Below are 14,110 nucleotides of genomic sequence, written 5' to 3'. Positions count from 1 at the left end.
TTTATTTAAACAAAATAAGTTTTCACGAGTGTTTGTCGTACTTTGATAATGACTGTAGTGTAACCAAGGTCAGTGTATTACTCCGCGTTCCAAAAATAACCGCTGATCAAATAATCATTTTTTTAAATCAGAATATCGTTCTGTAACAAAGTGTCGAGCGTTATTAATTACAATTTTAATCATATTGAATTGCAAATCTTTAAGTTTTATGATATCAATATGACATTAAGTTGTTATATACAAGGAACTACATTTGTTTACAACGTAGCCTAACACCACACACAATTCACTTTCGATATCAAACTATCGAGTCGATCACGAGGTGCACATTATTTGCTTCTTTGTTATAATATGTGGTTATTTCGTGACGAAATAACAAAGATTACTTGGATTTAAGCTAATTATATACATTAACATTTTGAATGTTGAAAGTGGCACCAAAGAATTGTGAGGCAAAGTTGTTCGAACGCTGGTGAACCGTGAAGTGACTGGGTGGGGCGAACATCAAGATCAACTTGTTCGACGGTAGACAGTGGTTGTCTAGGCTGTATTTCGGCCATAGTTTCGGTGCGTGAAGGTATACAAGAGGAACTGTTGGATTGTTACATTTACTGGACTGAGCAAGAATGAACACTTTTGCAGCTGTTCAACAGATATGTTGGAATAATTGGTTAAGGACTGGACATTTTTGTGCCCTGTTATTGCCATGGTTTCAGTGGGTGGATATTTGAATTTCGAAATTTTTGGACCAGGAATTTGCGAACTGAGTGGTTCGTTATTCTCTTGTGCTTGAGAAAGCCGGAGTCTTTTGCCATGGCCTTCAGCATCTGACCTAACTTGTTGACACCCAATTGTTGACGCAAGAATCACCGGGATGCAGTGTCATTTGTGCGTATTGCCAGGTAGAAAAGATGCTTTGAAGAAAAATCAGATGGATGCATATCCGAGTACAGCTTGTAAATTAACACAGGATTTCTTGGTCCAGACGATTGTTTTCTACGGTCAAAGGGGAGCAACTCGCACTGACTTCTTCAAAGGGGAGCAACAACAACAGAACCTATTTGCATAGTGTTAAATTTACCTAATACTTGAGGTTTTAATAAAAATAAATGACAAAAAAACACGGTTTTTTGCTACTTTCCTTTGTTTTAAGGTCATTAAGATTGACAAACATTTGAGATTGTTTTTATTATTGATGCACTTGGCAAACACAGGTGACGAGGTGCGTGGAAAAAAGTAGTCCAGGTTCGGCAGTTGATGACGTCATTTCGTGCCATTGATTATAGCCTTGCCGTTGATTATAAATGAAATTTAATAAACGGGGCTTTAATCAACCGATTTCGCTGTAAAAGTGGGATAAAATAATATTTCCTATAGAACATTTTTTTCTTTTTGATAGATTGTGGCATTGAATATATTGGTATATCTTTTATATGCAAACATTTTTCTGCTGTTTAAGATGTGTTAATTATTCCGAAAATTATGTCTATGTTAACTTTTGTCCATTGTACTTATCGTACTTTTGACTACAATTTTCAGGTGGAGAGTTGTCATCCCCAGACTCTTCCAACAATGTGCAACTGGCTCTGAACCGAGAGGATTTCGAGTGTAGTCTGTGCTACAGGCTCCTGCATCTACCAGTGACCACCACCTGTGGGCATGTCTTCTGTCGACCCTGTCTCGACAAGTGCTTGGACCACAAGACCGAATGCCCTCTGTGCAAGAGCTCCCTTGTTGAGGTATGGATAATAAAAAAAATAACTGTTTTGTGTGATGTGTTTATTCCGTTGTGCAGTCAAGTAGGCGTTTGTGTTATGCAGAACTTTATTATTACCATTCTGGGGCCAGTTTTCATAACTATTTTGTAAACAATTTATTATAGTTTGTAAAAAATATATAATGTCCTTACATTTAATTTTGTTATCTTTTAATTATATTCAATTGTGTCTTACATGCATTTACCTTGGAAAGAATCAACACATGTTTCCTTATGCCATGATTAACATTCCTAAAAATCATTATTATTATTTGACATTAATTGTTTTTGATTTCATGGGTACATTCATCATAGTTTTTATTATCCCAATATTACAATCTTTGATTTTTTCAAAAGTTGTATGTAGGAAAGAAATTTATATTCTATGTTATCCACATTTCAAGGATGTTTATTTATATATCTTTGCACACACATGACCTGATTTTTGAACAATCCAGATTTATTAAGATTTTGTTGAGTACAGTTCACAGACCGGGGCCAGTGTACATGGCTTACACTTGACATTCCTGTATAAACGTTTTTCTACTACTAAACAATTGACATTTCTGATTAATTACAGTACTTAAAATGAGCAGATATGTACAATGAAAAGCACTGGAAGCTTTGTAGAAAACTAAACAAACTAGTTTTCTTACTTGAATTTAAAGCAATAAGAATCACATCTTCTCTGGTCAATCAGTCAACAGGGATTTCAATAGATTTTGAATACCAGGAGTCAAATAACCTCTGCAGTGTTTCTTTTCACCATTTTGGATGGGGTAAATATGTTCTAACTAAAATTGGGAAATAAGTGTTGTTGTTTTGCTAAAATATGCTTCAAAATTAAGGATACAAGTGTTTTCAGTATTATTTTTACTAATGTTGAACTTATGTGGATGGGAGATAAAAAAAATATTGAGATCAAAAGTTTTTTTTGTTTTGGAAAGCTTCCATTTGGAACTTTTAGCTCCCATTTCGGCAAAATATATACTCTTTTCCATTTGGATTGGGGCAGATTACCCCACCAAATATTGAATGAAAAAAAACACTGCTCTGTGATTGAAAATTTAAGGGGTCAGATGTAATTTTAAGGGGTCAGAATTTTGTCTTTGTGTACTACTTAAATTTGCTGTTTATGTTTCTTAGTAAACATTTTAGCCAAGTGCTATGCTCATAAACACAATTTGTTTCATAAAAATTATATTATTTATTCTTCCCAGTAACATTTGCATCATGATGATGCTAGTGCAGCTAATTTGCAAGAGTCAAAAGTGAGAAAATTGCAAAATGCTTGCATCAAAAAGCAGCATTCTGCTTCACTTGAAACCGTGAGTCCAGCTGAGTTGTTAACTTTATTACAATAGACTTCTTTATTGGCAGATAATTTGCAGGGCTGTTAATATCACTAAATGCAACCACATCTAACATCCCTCTATCTTTACTTCTTTAGTACCTGGCTGAGCGTCGTCAGGCAGTGACATCTGCCATAGAGAACTTCCTGGAGACCTACCTGCCTGCTGAGAACAGGGAGCGGGCTCAACAGCATGAGGAGGAGCTGCAGGAACTAGCCAGGTAACTGAACGCTTCTCACTGTCTCAGAGTTGATCAAGGTAGCCAGGTAACTGAACGCTTCTCACTGTCTAAGAGTTGATCAAGGTAGCCAGGTAACTGAACGCTTCTCACTGTCTCAGAGTTGATCAAGGCTTCTTCAGGCTCCTTATTTGTTTAAGCCAAAACCTCCAACCTATGGAATAATTCTATTTTATCTGTTGAAATGAAAGCAAGTTTTAGCAAAATAGAATTCTCTTCAGCCTAATTGATCACTTTGAAGCCATTTTGCTAATTTGGTGAATTGCACATTAAGCCCTGTTAAATAATGTATCATTTTGCCCTTTGATCAAAGATGGCAGAGTGTATTGCTTTGATTATGTAGTATGTTGAAAGGGAAGGTACGGGTTCATTTGAAATGGTATAAACAATAGGTTTTATAATATAAAATTGATGTAATTAATGTCTTTTACAGGATGGGTGAAGATAAAGAGCATGATATACCAATATTCGTCTGCACCCTGGGGTTCCCGAATGTTGCATGTCCGTTGCACATTTTCGAGCCTCGATATCGGCTGATGGTTCGCCAATGCATGGAGTCTGGGCGGAGGCAGTTTGGCATGTGCATTAGCACAGGACCTGAAGAGTAAGTGTTCATTTAAATACTGTTTAAGCATTTGTTGTATTTACTCAGTTCATGTTATACATCTCACAGATATGTTTCTGACTATTGGCACTGAACAATATTGTCTTTATCATTGAACATGAATTTGTTACTATTTATTATACAAATTTTCTTAAATTGATAGAAAATAAATATTTATTGAGCATTTGGAAAACCTTGTAAATGCGGGAGCAAATTTAGCATATGTATGAATTTAACATTGTTCACCAGAGATATATAGAGCATATATATAACTTGAGGAGATTCTGTCATAAATAAATAACAGTATACTCTGTTTTGTTAGGCCTGATTTTTCTGAATATGGTACCATACTGGAAATCAGAGATGTACAGTTCTTTCCTGATGGAAGATCGCTGGTGGATTGTGTTGGCGGAAAACGCTTCAAGGTCATCAGCCGAGGTCAGCGTGATGGGTACAATACAGCGAAAGTTGAGTACATAGAAGACCATCCGCCTGAAAATATGGAAGGTAGGAACCTTTTAAAATGGACTTAACCTGTTAAGAAATGTCAGGGCTCATACAGATGGCATTGTTTTTTGATAACCTTTTTTGTTTGAAAGCTTGCAAATTTTCACAATTTCTTGATGCAAAGGAAGACACTTTAATTCACGCACACAAAGATTTTTCTTCTAGTCAGATATTGAAATTTGAAGTCTTTGGCTTAATTTGCAAAAGTTTCTGTTTCCCATGGTTATTTATTTTTGAAATGCAGTTGAAAGACTGATACAATTTCCAGTTGTCACTGTGATTTAAACTTCTAAATTTGCATTTATTATAAGTTCTTAGTCTGTGTACCTTATGTACAAATATAATAAAAATATGTGTTCTGTTTTAGCTAAATAAATGAAGTGTTAGATAATAGTATGCCTTTGATACATTTCATACATAGTTTGCTATGCTAGCATAGCTTGCATATTTTTCCATTGTTTGTAGATAGCAGTAACGTAGAAAAATCAAATACCCTGGTATTAGCATTATGTGGTTTACAATTTCAGAGGTTCGAAAGCTGTCAGAAAAGGTGTACAAAGTATGTAAGAAGTGGTACAATGAGCTACATCAAGGACAAAGAGCCCAGATTTTGCAACATATGGGAGAATTGCCAGGAGCAGAAAATGAGCAAAACTTTGGAGCCCATGGTACTGCATGGCATTGGTGGATGACGGCAGTGCTTCCTATTGATCCGCGCATTCAGCTGGCCATGATTGCTATGACCTCGTACAAGGAACGCCTCAAAGGTCTCGGCAAAGTTCTCGGATTTTTACAAAATAAGCGAGACAGTCGGTGACTGGTCATGGTGCTATCCGCCATATTCGCTGTTATGAACATCATATTCAGATACGCCATGGAAACCTCAGGATAAACTGCAGATGTAAAGTTTGGGGATGTGAAAAATGGCTTTGGTGTACCTTATAACCAAAAATTTGTCACCTCAAATAATATGGGCTTGTCTGCTCATTTTTATGTGTTGGATAATAGATATGCCCCTGTTTAAGATTAGACTCTGGACAAAGAAAACTGCTTCATGTAAAGTCTGTATTGCAGATACTTTCTATGCCATTTTAGCAATGCTACTGAAAACATATCAGGTAAAAACTTAGGTTTTGATATGCTATTGATAAAATGATAAGCAGTATTTTTATTAGCTCGTCTCAGCACAATGTTTCATTGTTTGAATGATATGTGACCTTTCATTCTTTATACATGTTATGTAATAAACAATGTATTTCCTTTTTTAACCATATAAATTGACAGGTGAACTAGAATACTTCTTTAACAATATTAAGTCAGAGATGATGGACATTCATGATGATTGTCCCACAATATTTATGCCCCCCTTCGAAGAAGAGGGGGTATATTGTTTTGCACATGTCGGTCGGTCCGTCCGTCCACCAGATGGTTTCTGGATGATAACTCAAGAATGCTTATGCCAAGGATCATGAAACTTCATAGGTACATTGATCATGACTGGCAGATGACCCCTATTGATTTTCAGGTCACTAGGTCAAAGGTCAAGGTCACAGTGACTCTAAATAGTAAAATGGTTTCCGCATGATAACTCAAGAATGCTTATGCCTAGGATCATGAAACTTCATAGGTACATTGATCATGACTGGCAGATGGCCCCTATTGATTTTCATGTCACTAGGTCAAAGGTCAATGTCGCAGTGACTCGAAACAGTAAAATGGTTTTTGGATGATAACTCAAGAATGCTTACGCCTATGATCATGAAACTTCATAGGAACATTGATCATGACTGGCAGATGACCCCTATTGATTTTCAGGTCACTAGGTCAAGGTCACAGTGACTCGAAACAGTAAAATGGTTTCAGAATGATAACTCAAGAATGCTTACGCCTAGGATCATGAAACTTTATAGGTACATTGATAATGATTGGCTGATGACCCCTATTGATTTCCAGGTCACTAGGTCAAATGTCAAGGTCACAGTGACACGAAAAGTAAAATGGTTTCCAGATGATAACTCAAGAATGCTTATGCCTAGGATCAAAAACTTCATAGGTACAGTGATCATGACTGGCAGATGACCCCTAATGATTTTCAGGTCACTAGGCCAAAGGTCAAGGTCACAGTGACAAAAACGTTTTCACTAAATGGCTGCCACTACAACTTACAGCCCATATGGGGGCATGCATGTTTTACAAACAGCCCTTGTTACTAATTTGAGCTCTACCATCAAAACTGTAAAAAACAATTGAATAAGAAAATATTGTATCCTGCCTGCATCCTAATTTTGTTTCGCCCCACTAATTGTACCTTCACATTTTAATTTGTATTTTTGTTACAGAATTAAGATATTTTTGCAAGTTCTTAGAGTATTGTAAATTATTCTTATATTGTTTTATAGTTTTTAAAGTTCACGTGTCAGTACATTAGTATAAACAATTTTTTGCAAAGCATCAAATTGTAACTTGAACATTTCATCAATATTAAAATTGTTGTTGCGATTAGTTTAAAGGTTATACAAAAGATATCTTTTACAGAATATATTAATAGTTTGAGCAAAGTTAAATCAGAAATCCAACATTTGGTGAAACCATGTTTGTGTAAGAGTAATATTTTTGCAAGGGTGTAATCCCATTTAGCACCAGACGTTGCCCAATTTCATTTGACAGAAATTTCATCTGCTTTGGAGTTTTAGCTCACCTTTCACGAAGTGACATGGTGAGGTTATGTGACTGTGTGATGTCTGGCATCCGTTGTGTGTGTGTGTGCGTGCGTGCGTGCGTGCGCGCGCGCGTGCATGCGTGCGTCAACAATTTGTCTGTGAAGACAGTAGAGGTCACAGTTTTCATCCAATCTTTATGAAATTTGGTCAGAAAGTTTATCTTGATGAAATCTGGTTTATAATTGTATTTGGGTCATCTGGGGTCAAAAACTAGGTCACTAGGTCAAAAACTAAGTCAAATAATAGAAAAACCTTGTGTAGACAATAGAGGTCACAGTTTTCATCCAATCTTTATGAAATTCGGTCAGAATGTTTATTTTGATGAAATCTGGGTTGGGATTGAATTTGGGTCATCTGGGGTCAAAAACTGGGTCACTAGGTCAAAAACTAGGTCAAATAATAAAAAAACCTTGTGTAGACAGTAGAGGTCACAGTTTTGATCCAATCTTATGAAATTAAGTCAGAATGTTTATTTTGATGAAATCTGGGTTGGGATTGTATTTGGGTCATCTGGGGTCAAAAACTGGGTCACTAGGTCAAAAACTAGGTCAACTAATAGAAAAACCTTGTGAAGACAGTAGAGGTCACAGTTTTCATCCAATCTTTTTGAAATTTGGTCAGAATGTTTATCTTGATGAAATCTGGGTTGGGATGGTATTTGGGTCATCTGGGGTCAAAAACTAGGTCACTAGGTCGAAAACTAGGTCAAATAAAAGAAAAAACTTGTGTATACAGTGGAGGTCACAGTTTTCATCTAATCTTTTAGAAATTTCGTCAGAATGTTTATCTTGATGAAATCTGGATCGGGATTGTATTTGGGTCATCTTGGGTCAAAAACTAGGTCACTATATCAAAAACTAGGTCAAATAATAGAAAAACCTTGTGTAGACAATAGAGGTCGCAGTTTTCATCCAATCTTTTTGAAATTTGGTCAGAATGTTTATCTTGATGAAATCTGGGTTGGGATTGTATTTGGGTCATTTGAGGTCTAAAACTATGTCACTAGGTCAAATATTAGAAAAACCGTCAACAATTTGTTTGTGTAGACAGTAGAGGTCACAGTTTTCATCCAATCTTAATGAAATCTGGTCAGAATGTTTATCTTGATGAAATCTGGGTTGGGATTGTATTTGGGTCACCTGGGGTCAAAAACTAGGTCACTAGGTAAAAAACTAGGTCACTAGGTCAAATAATAGAAAAACCTTGTATAGACAATAGAGGTCACAGTTTTCATCCAATCTTTATGAAATTTGGTCAGAATGTTTATCTTGATGAAATCTGGGTTGGGATTGTATTTGGGTCATCTGGGGTCAAAAACTAGGTCACTAGGTCAAATAATAGAAAAACATTGTGTAGACAATAGAGGTCACAGTTTTTATCCAATCTTTATGAAATTTGGTCAGGATGTTTATCTCGATAAAATCTGGGTTGGGATTGTATTTGGTTAGTCAGGTGAGCGATTCAGGACCATCGTGTATATAGATGTATTCATGAATGTCTGTGTGTGAGCGTGTGTGTGTGCAAAACTATCAAAATATATACCATAAAGGAAATACTTAGTTTGTTATGCCCTGAAGGAGAACCGGCACCTTTCTTTCTGGTAATAGGTACATTAGGAACTCCAAACAACTGTGTGGAGCGTGGTACAAATTTACAGTTAAATGACCTAAATGTGATGATATTAAAAGAACCAGGCAGAAATATGGCCTTGTGTTTTCTGCTACATTAAATGAAGTTGCCTGTGTTTTCAACTTTCTTAAAGTAAAGAATTGATCCTCCTCAAACTAACGTAGTTGAATGACGTTAATCAATGAATCTTGTTCCATTTTTCACAGTACAATAAGCCTAATGTGTAGATGATTGCAAAGAACGGAAATGTGGCTACTTCCAGTTTTGACTTAATAATGAACCATTGCGTTTTTGTAATGATGGTAGAATATATAGCAGATTTTTCTGTGTCCAAACATGTGTTTTGGGAGTATCAGTGTCTGGGACACATTTCTTTGTTAAGTCCATTTCAATAACAGAAAGAAGCTATATTTGTGATTGTCTATTTATTTATGCTTTATCTTTGTATATACACCTTATATTATTTATAACAGTCCAAAATGTATAAATGAATTTTGTTGTATCATAGTAATTTCAATAAAATACTAAATAGACAGCAGTTGGTAACATATGAGCCTGTTGCTTAATGATTTTGTAATTATTTAACAACCTGAATCCATGAAGATGTTTGACCGTTGGCCTGTGGTGTGACTTTTGGCTTAGGGGTAACACATCTCCACATAGAAAAATTAAGGTAAATTATTTTGAAATTGCTTGATAAAGGTTGAATTAACTTCTATATGGCAAATTTACTTTACTCTTTTGATAGACCTTTACGTTTAAGGTAGGGACACAGTTGTCAGACAGTTTACAGTAGAGACAATCTGACCATGATTAACATTTTAAAATTGCATGATAACTGATAGAGTTACAGCCCTGAGAAGCTGTTAGAGCAAAGTTAAATTTTAGACCTTTAAATTTGACCTTAACCCTTAAGTAAGGGGGACAGACTTTTGGCACCATGACTCATCTAAGCATCTTTCGCATTTGTGTTAAGAATAAAATTTCTTTAACTGTTGCATTGAAAATATAAAAACCTATTTCACTTGAGAAAATATTTGTATCTGCATTAAATAACTCCTGTTACTGGAGCAGCAATAACTTGTGAGCATCTGTCGGTCCAAATCAATATGTCATTGACCTTAACCCATATGATAATTTGAGGATGTTTGACAACTTCTGCCTTCACTATGTTTTCCTCTACACTTAAGTCATTAAGCTTTGTTAAAAACTGTTAATTATGAGAATTTTAACAAATTCAACATTGTGTTTAGTTAAAAGATGTTGTTTTATTATGATATATGACTATGAACCAGATATTATATATGGATGTTGTGATTGTCTTATTTGTACATTTTCTTCTGTTTTAGTCTATGTACAACTAAAAAAAAACAATATTTCTTTTGAATGATTAAACACTAACTTTTGATCGGTATCTGCACATGATATTTATTTAATGAAAAGATTGTGTGTTGTTTTAATGACCATGCTGTATAAAAATAATAAAAAAATGAAAATAAGAATGAATTATTTTAGTTGTTTTGTTTTTTATCGTCAATTAAGCAATATTGTGGTAGTCATTTTATGATTACAATGATCACTGAAAAAGTTACTGTCAAGCCAGTTCTGACCTCTGATCTCTTGGTGTGACCTTGACCTTTAAGTTAGAAATACAGATGATACAGCTGACACGTGATCATCTCATGGTCATGAACATATTATATATGGATGTTGTGATTGTCTTATTTGTACATTTTCTTCTGTTTTAGTCTATGTACAACTAAAAAAAAACAATATTTCTTTTGAATGATTAAACACTAACTTTTGATCGGTATCTGCACATGATATTCATTTAATGAAAAGATTGTGTGTTGTTTTAATGACCATGCTGTATAAAAATAAAAAAATATGAAAATAAGAATGCATTATTTTAGTTGTTTTGTTTTTTATCGTCAATTAAGCAATATTGTGGTAGTCATTTTATGATTACAATGATCACTGAAAAAGTTACTGTCAAGCCAGTTCTGACCTCTGATCTCTTGGTGTGACCTTGACCTTTAAGTTAGAAATACAGATGATACAGCTGACACGTGATCATCTCATGGTCATGAACATTTGTGGTTAGTTATTTTAAAATTGCTCTATAAATGACAAAGTTGAAGTCCAGAGAGCATGGACCCATACTGGTACACAAAGGTTTGTGACTAGTATGTAAAGCTTTCCAACAGCAGACTCAACAAAATCAGAAGTTATTTTTACATACATTTACCAGCAGTTGCTTCATATCCAGTTTGTCTCATGCTGAAACCTATTGCAAAATATGCTTATTATAAAGTCTTGTGGTCCTTGCACTGTTATTTTATGACAAACATGTATTCATTTTGAAATCACTATCAAAATGGGCTTTTGAAGAATTTCTTTTATACATTTAAATGTTTAGGTTTTGTCTTGAAAACTTACCAAAAATGTAACTATTACAGATCTTAACCATCAATTGGGTTTTCAATAATAACATAACTGATTCACAGAAAATGCTGTATTGGAACAGCTCTTGTTAAAAACCTTTACAAGTATTCTTCATTGAAACAGTAGGTTCCTGAATGAAACATTATCAAAGCCAAAGAATAGGCAACCATCCCGAGTTCACAAGTATTACGTTCATTTTGTTTAATGGCGTTGCCTTAAATTTGTTTTTCCAAGGGTTATCAGATAATCTATTGGATTATACAACGCCATGTGTGTGTTTCTATCAATTCAAATCCATGGAAAGTCCTTATTTATCTCACCTGAGCAGAACATGCTATTGTGATTGCCTTTTCTCAAAATTTTACTATGTTAACGCTCTAGAGGCCACATTTATTGTCCAATCGTCATAAATCTTGGGGGAGTCCCTATGATGTTTTGAACGAGTTAGAAAATGGTTCCAGTTGGTTGAAAAACAGGACCACCCGATGTGTGTCAGTTTTCCTTATTTGGCTATAGTGAAACAGTGTTAACACTTTAGAAGTAACATGTATTGTCCTATCTTCATGAAAGTTAATCAGAACATAAGTTCTAGTGATATCTTGGATGAGTTCAAAAATGGCTCGGTCTGTTGAAAAACATGGCTGCCAGGGGACGGGGCTTTTTTACTTATTTGGTTTCAGTAAAACCTTGTTTACACTCAAGCAATCACATGTTTAGTCAAATCTTGATATTACTTGGTTTGAACATGTGCCCCTATATCTTGGATGAGTTCGAAAATAGTTCCATTGTTATAAAAAAAATGGCCCCCGGGGGGCGGGGCATTTTCCCGTAAATGGCTATGGTTAAACCTTGTTAACACTAGAAGTCACATTGCTAGTCCAATCTTACTTAAACTTGGTCAGAACATTAATTTTGTTCTTATGAAAATGAGCAGGTCCGTTGAAAAACATGGCCACCTGGTGGCGGGGCATTTTTCATTATATGGCTATAATAAAACCATGTTAATACCATAGAAGTCACATTTATAGTCCAATTTGTATGAAACTTATTCAGAACATTCGACTAATGAAATATTGGCTGAGGTTGAAAATTGGTAGTGTGAGCTCAAAAACTAGGTCAAATAAAAAACAACATGTTAGTACTCTAGAAGTCACTTTATTGGTCCAATCCTTATGAATCAGCCCCCACTTTTTCAGAATGCTGTAGTTATTGAAAATCTACAAGGTCCAATTAACTGTCAAAAAAAAGTCATAATTTCTTATGCTTACACCTCATTTATTAACAATTTCCTTTTTTTCGTCTACAAATCAACAAACAATGGACCACCTTAACAAACCCTTGACTTTCACAATTAGATGTTTACAACCCTTACTTATCATTAATACTTTTCAGGTGAGCAACCAGGGCAACCATGGCCCTCTTGTTTTGTGAATTTTGTAAGTTAGACAGGTAGGAGTGCAGTGACACGCTATGGGTCCCACATTATGCAGCCTCATGCATGAAATGACCTTAAAAAACATCCAAATATATGCAGGTTGACACAGAGTGACAGTTACCCACTAAAACATGAGGTAAATGAACTCTGCACGTTTACAGTATGCACGTTAGTTTAAACTGCTAGGTGTTATGTCACAAAAGTTTAAACTGCTAGGTGTTATGTCACAAATGCAGACATGATGTAACCAGTGCAGAAAGGCTTTTATTTTTGTATTACTCACGCATGTGATGTTATAAAGCAGATATGTAGAATGGACAAATGAATGGTTCATTTGATATCTGTATCATGTGAATGCATTACATGTATATCATACAGAGTACAAATACTAAGCTTGAACAACATGACTCAATATCTCATGGTGAAAGGGATAACAAAACATGTTTTGTAACACTAAAGAGCACAGTGGTCTTAAAACTGAATATGGCATTGCTTTGAACAACATTATTTTACACTCTGTAATTTGAATAGTAATATTTTGTTTGAGGATGATCATTTTTGTAAGACATTTTGTAATGATAAAACAAAAGGTCAAGTAACCGAAGTTCAATGACCTTAAATAGCACCAAGTCCTCCCTCAACCATAGGACATAGCTAGTATGTCATTTATGTAGTTAAGTGTAATACAGTGAAACCTGTCTATACTGAACAGAATTTGACCAGGTCGACTGGTCCTTTTTCTGACGTGTTCCATAAATGAAGGCTTTTGCAGAATTCAATAGTCATTCAATATGTACACCATATATATACTGAAAGTTTACATGAATGTTTGATAACGTAGGTAGACAGCAACATACTATGCATTACAGGGTTATTGACAAAAATTGGAGCTCCACACTAGATCTCCGGGAAGTTATGGCATATGGGGCAAAAATAATTATTTAATTATGCCAACCAGCTAATATATCACCCATGAGACTGACATGTCCACCATTTAAACATTCCTTAACATAAACAGGTGAAACAACAAGAGGGCCATGATTGCCCTGAATCGCTCACCTGAATAACCTTGCTACTTCAACTTAAATTCTATCAGGCCCATATACAATCCTAAGCCAGATTTCATTAATTAATACATTCTGACAAAATTTCATTAAGACGTGATGAAAACTGTGACCTCTTTCATCTACACAAGGTTTTACTACAATCGGCCTGGTGATCTTTTTTTTGACCCCAGCTGACCCATATAGATCCAAAATCAGATATTATAAAGATAAACATTCTGACCATATTTCATTAAGATCAGATGAAAACTATGACCTCTATTGTCTACACAAAGTTTTTCTATTATTTGACCTAGTGACCCAGTGTTTGACCCCAGATGACCCAAATACCCTCCCAACCCAGATTTCATCAAGATAAAT

At 35.1% G+C, this 14,110-nt stretch overlaps 1 protein-coding gene across 7 annotated transcripts in view; it reads left to right on the top strand.

Moving 5' to 3' along the window:
• Nucleotides 1-14,110, top strand: part of LOC127876891 (LON peptidase N-terminal domain and RING finger protein 1-like) — a 153,020-nt gene that overhangs the window by 14,188 nt on the left and 124,722 nt on the right. For 2 of the 7 annotated variants that reach the window (XR_008048136.1, XR_008048137.1), the window contains exons 7-11: nt 1,540-1,739; nt 3,207-3,328; nt 3,780-3,950; nt 4,273-4,457; nt 4,985-7,760. Coding sequence is in view for 1 of the 7 variants with exons in the window: in XM_052422398.1 (XP_052278358.1) it covers nt 1,540-1,739; nt 3,207-3,328; nt 3,780-3,950; nt 4,273-4,457; nt 4,985-5,274 (968 nt within the window). In the remaining 6 variants the exon portion in view is untranslated. Of the gene's footprint in view, nt 1-1,539; nt 1,740-3,206; nt 3,329-3,779; nt 3,951-4,272; nt 4,458-4,984; nt 10,888-14,110 lie in introns of those variants that run through there. The other 5 variants (XR_008048138.1, XR_008048139.1, XR_008048134.1 and 2 more) reach the window with 5 other exon arrangements.

The sequence above is a fragment of the Dreissena polymorpha genome, chromosome 4, assembly GCF_020536995.1.
Source record: "Dreissena polymorpha isolate Duluth1 chromosome 4, UMN_Dpol_1.0, whole genome shotgun sequence".
NCBI lineage: Eukaryota > Metazoa > Mollusca > Bivalvia > Myida > Dreissenidae > Dreissena > Dreissena polymorpha.
This window is presented reverse-complemented; position numbering and strand designations above follow the sequence as displayed.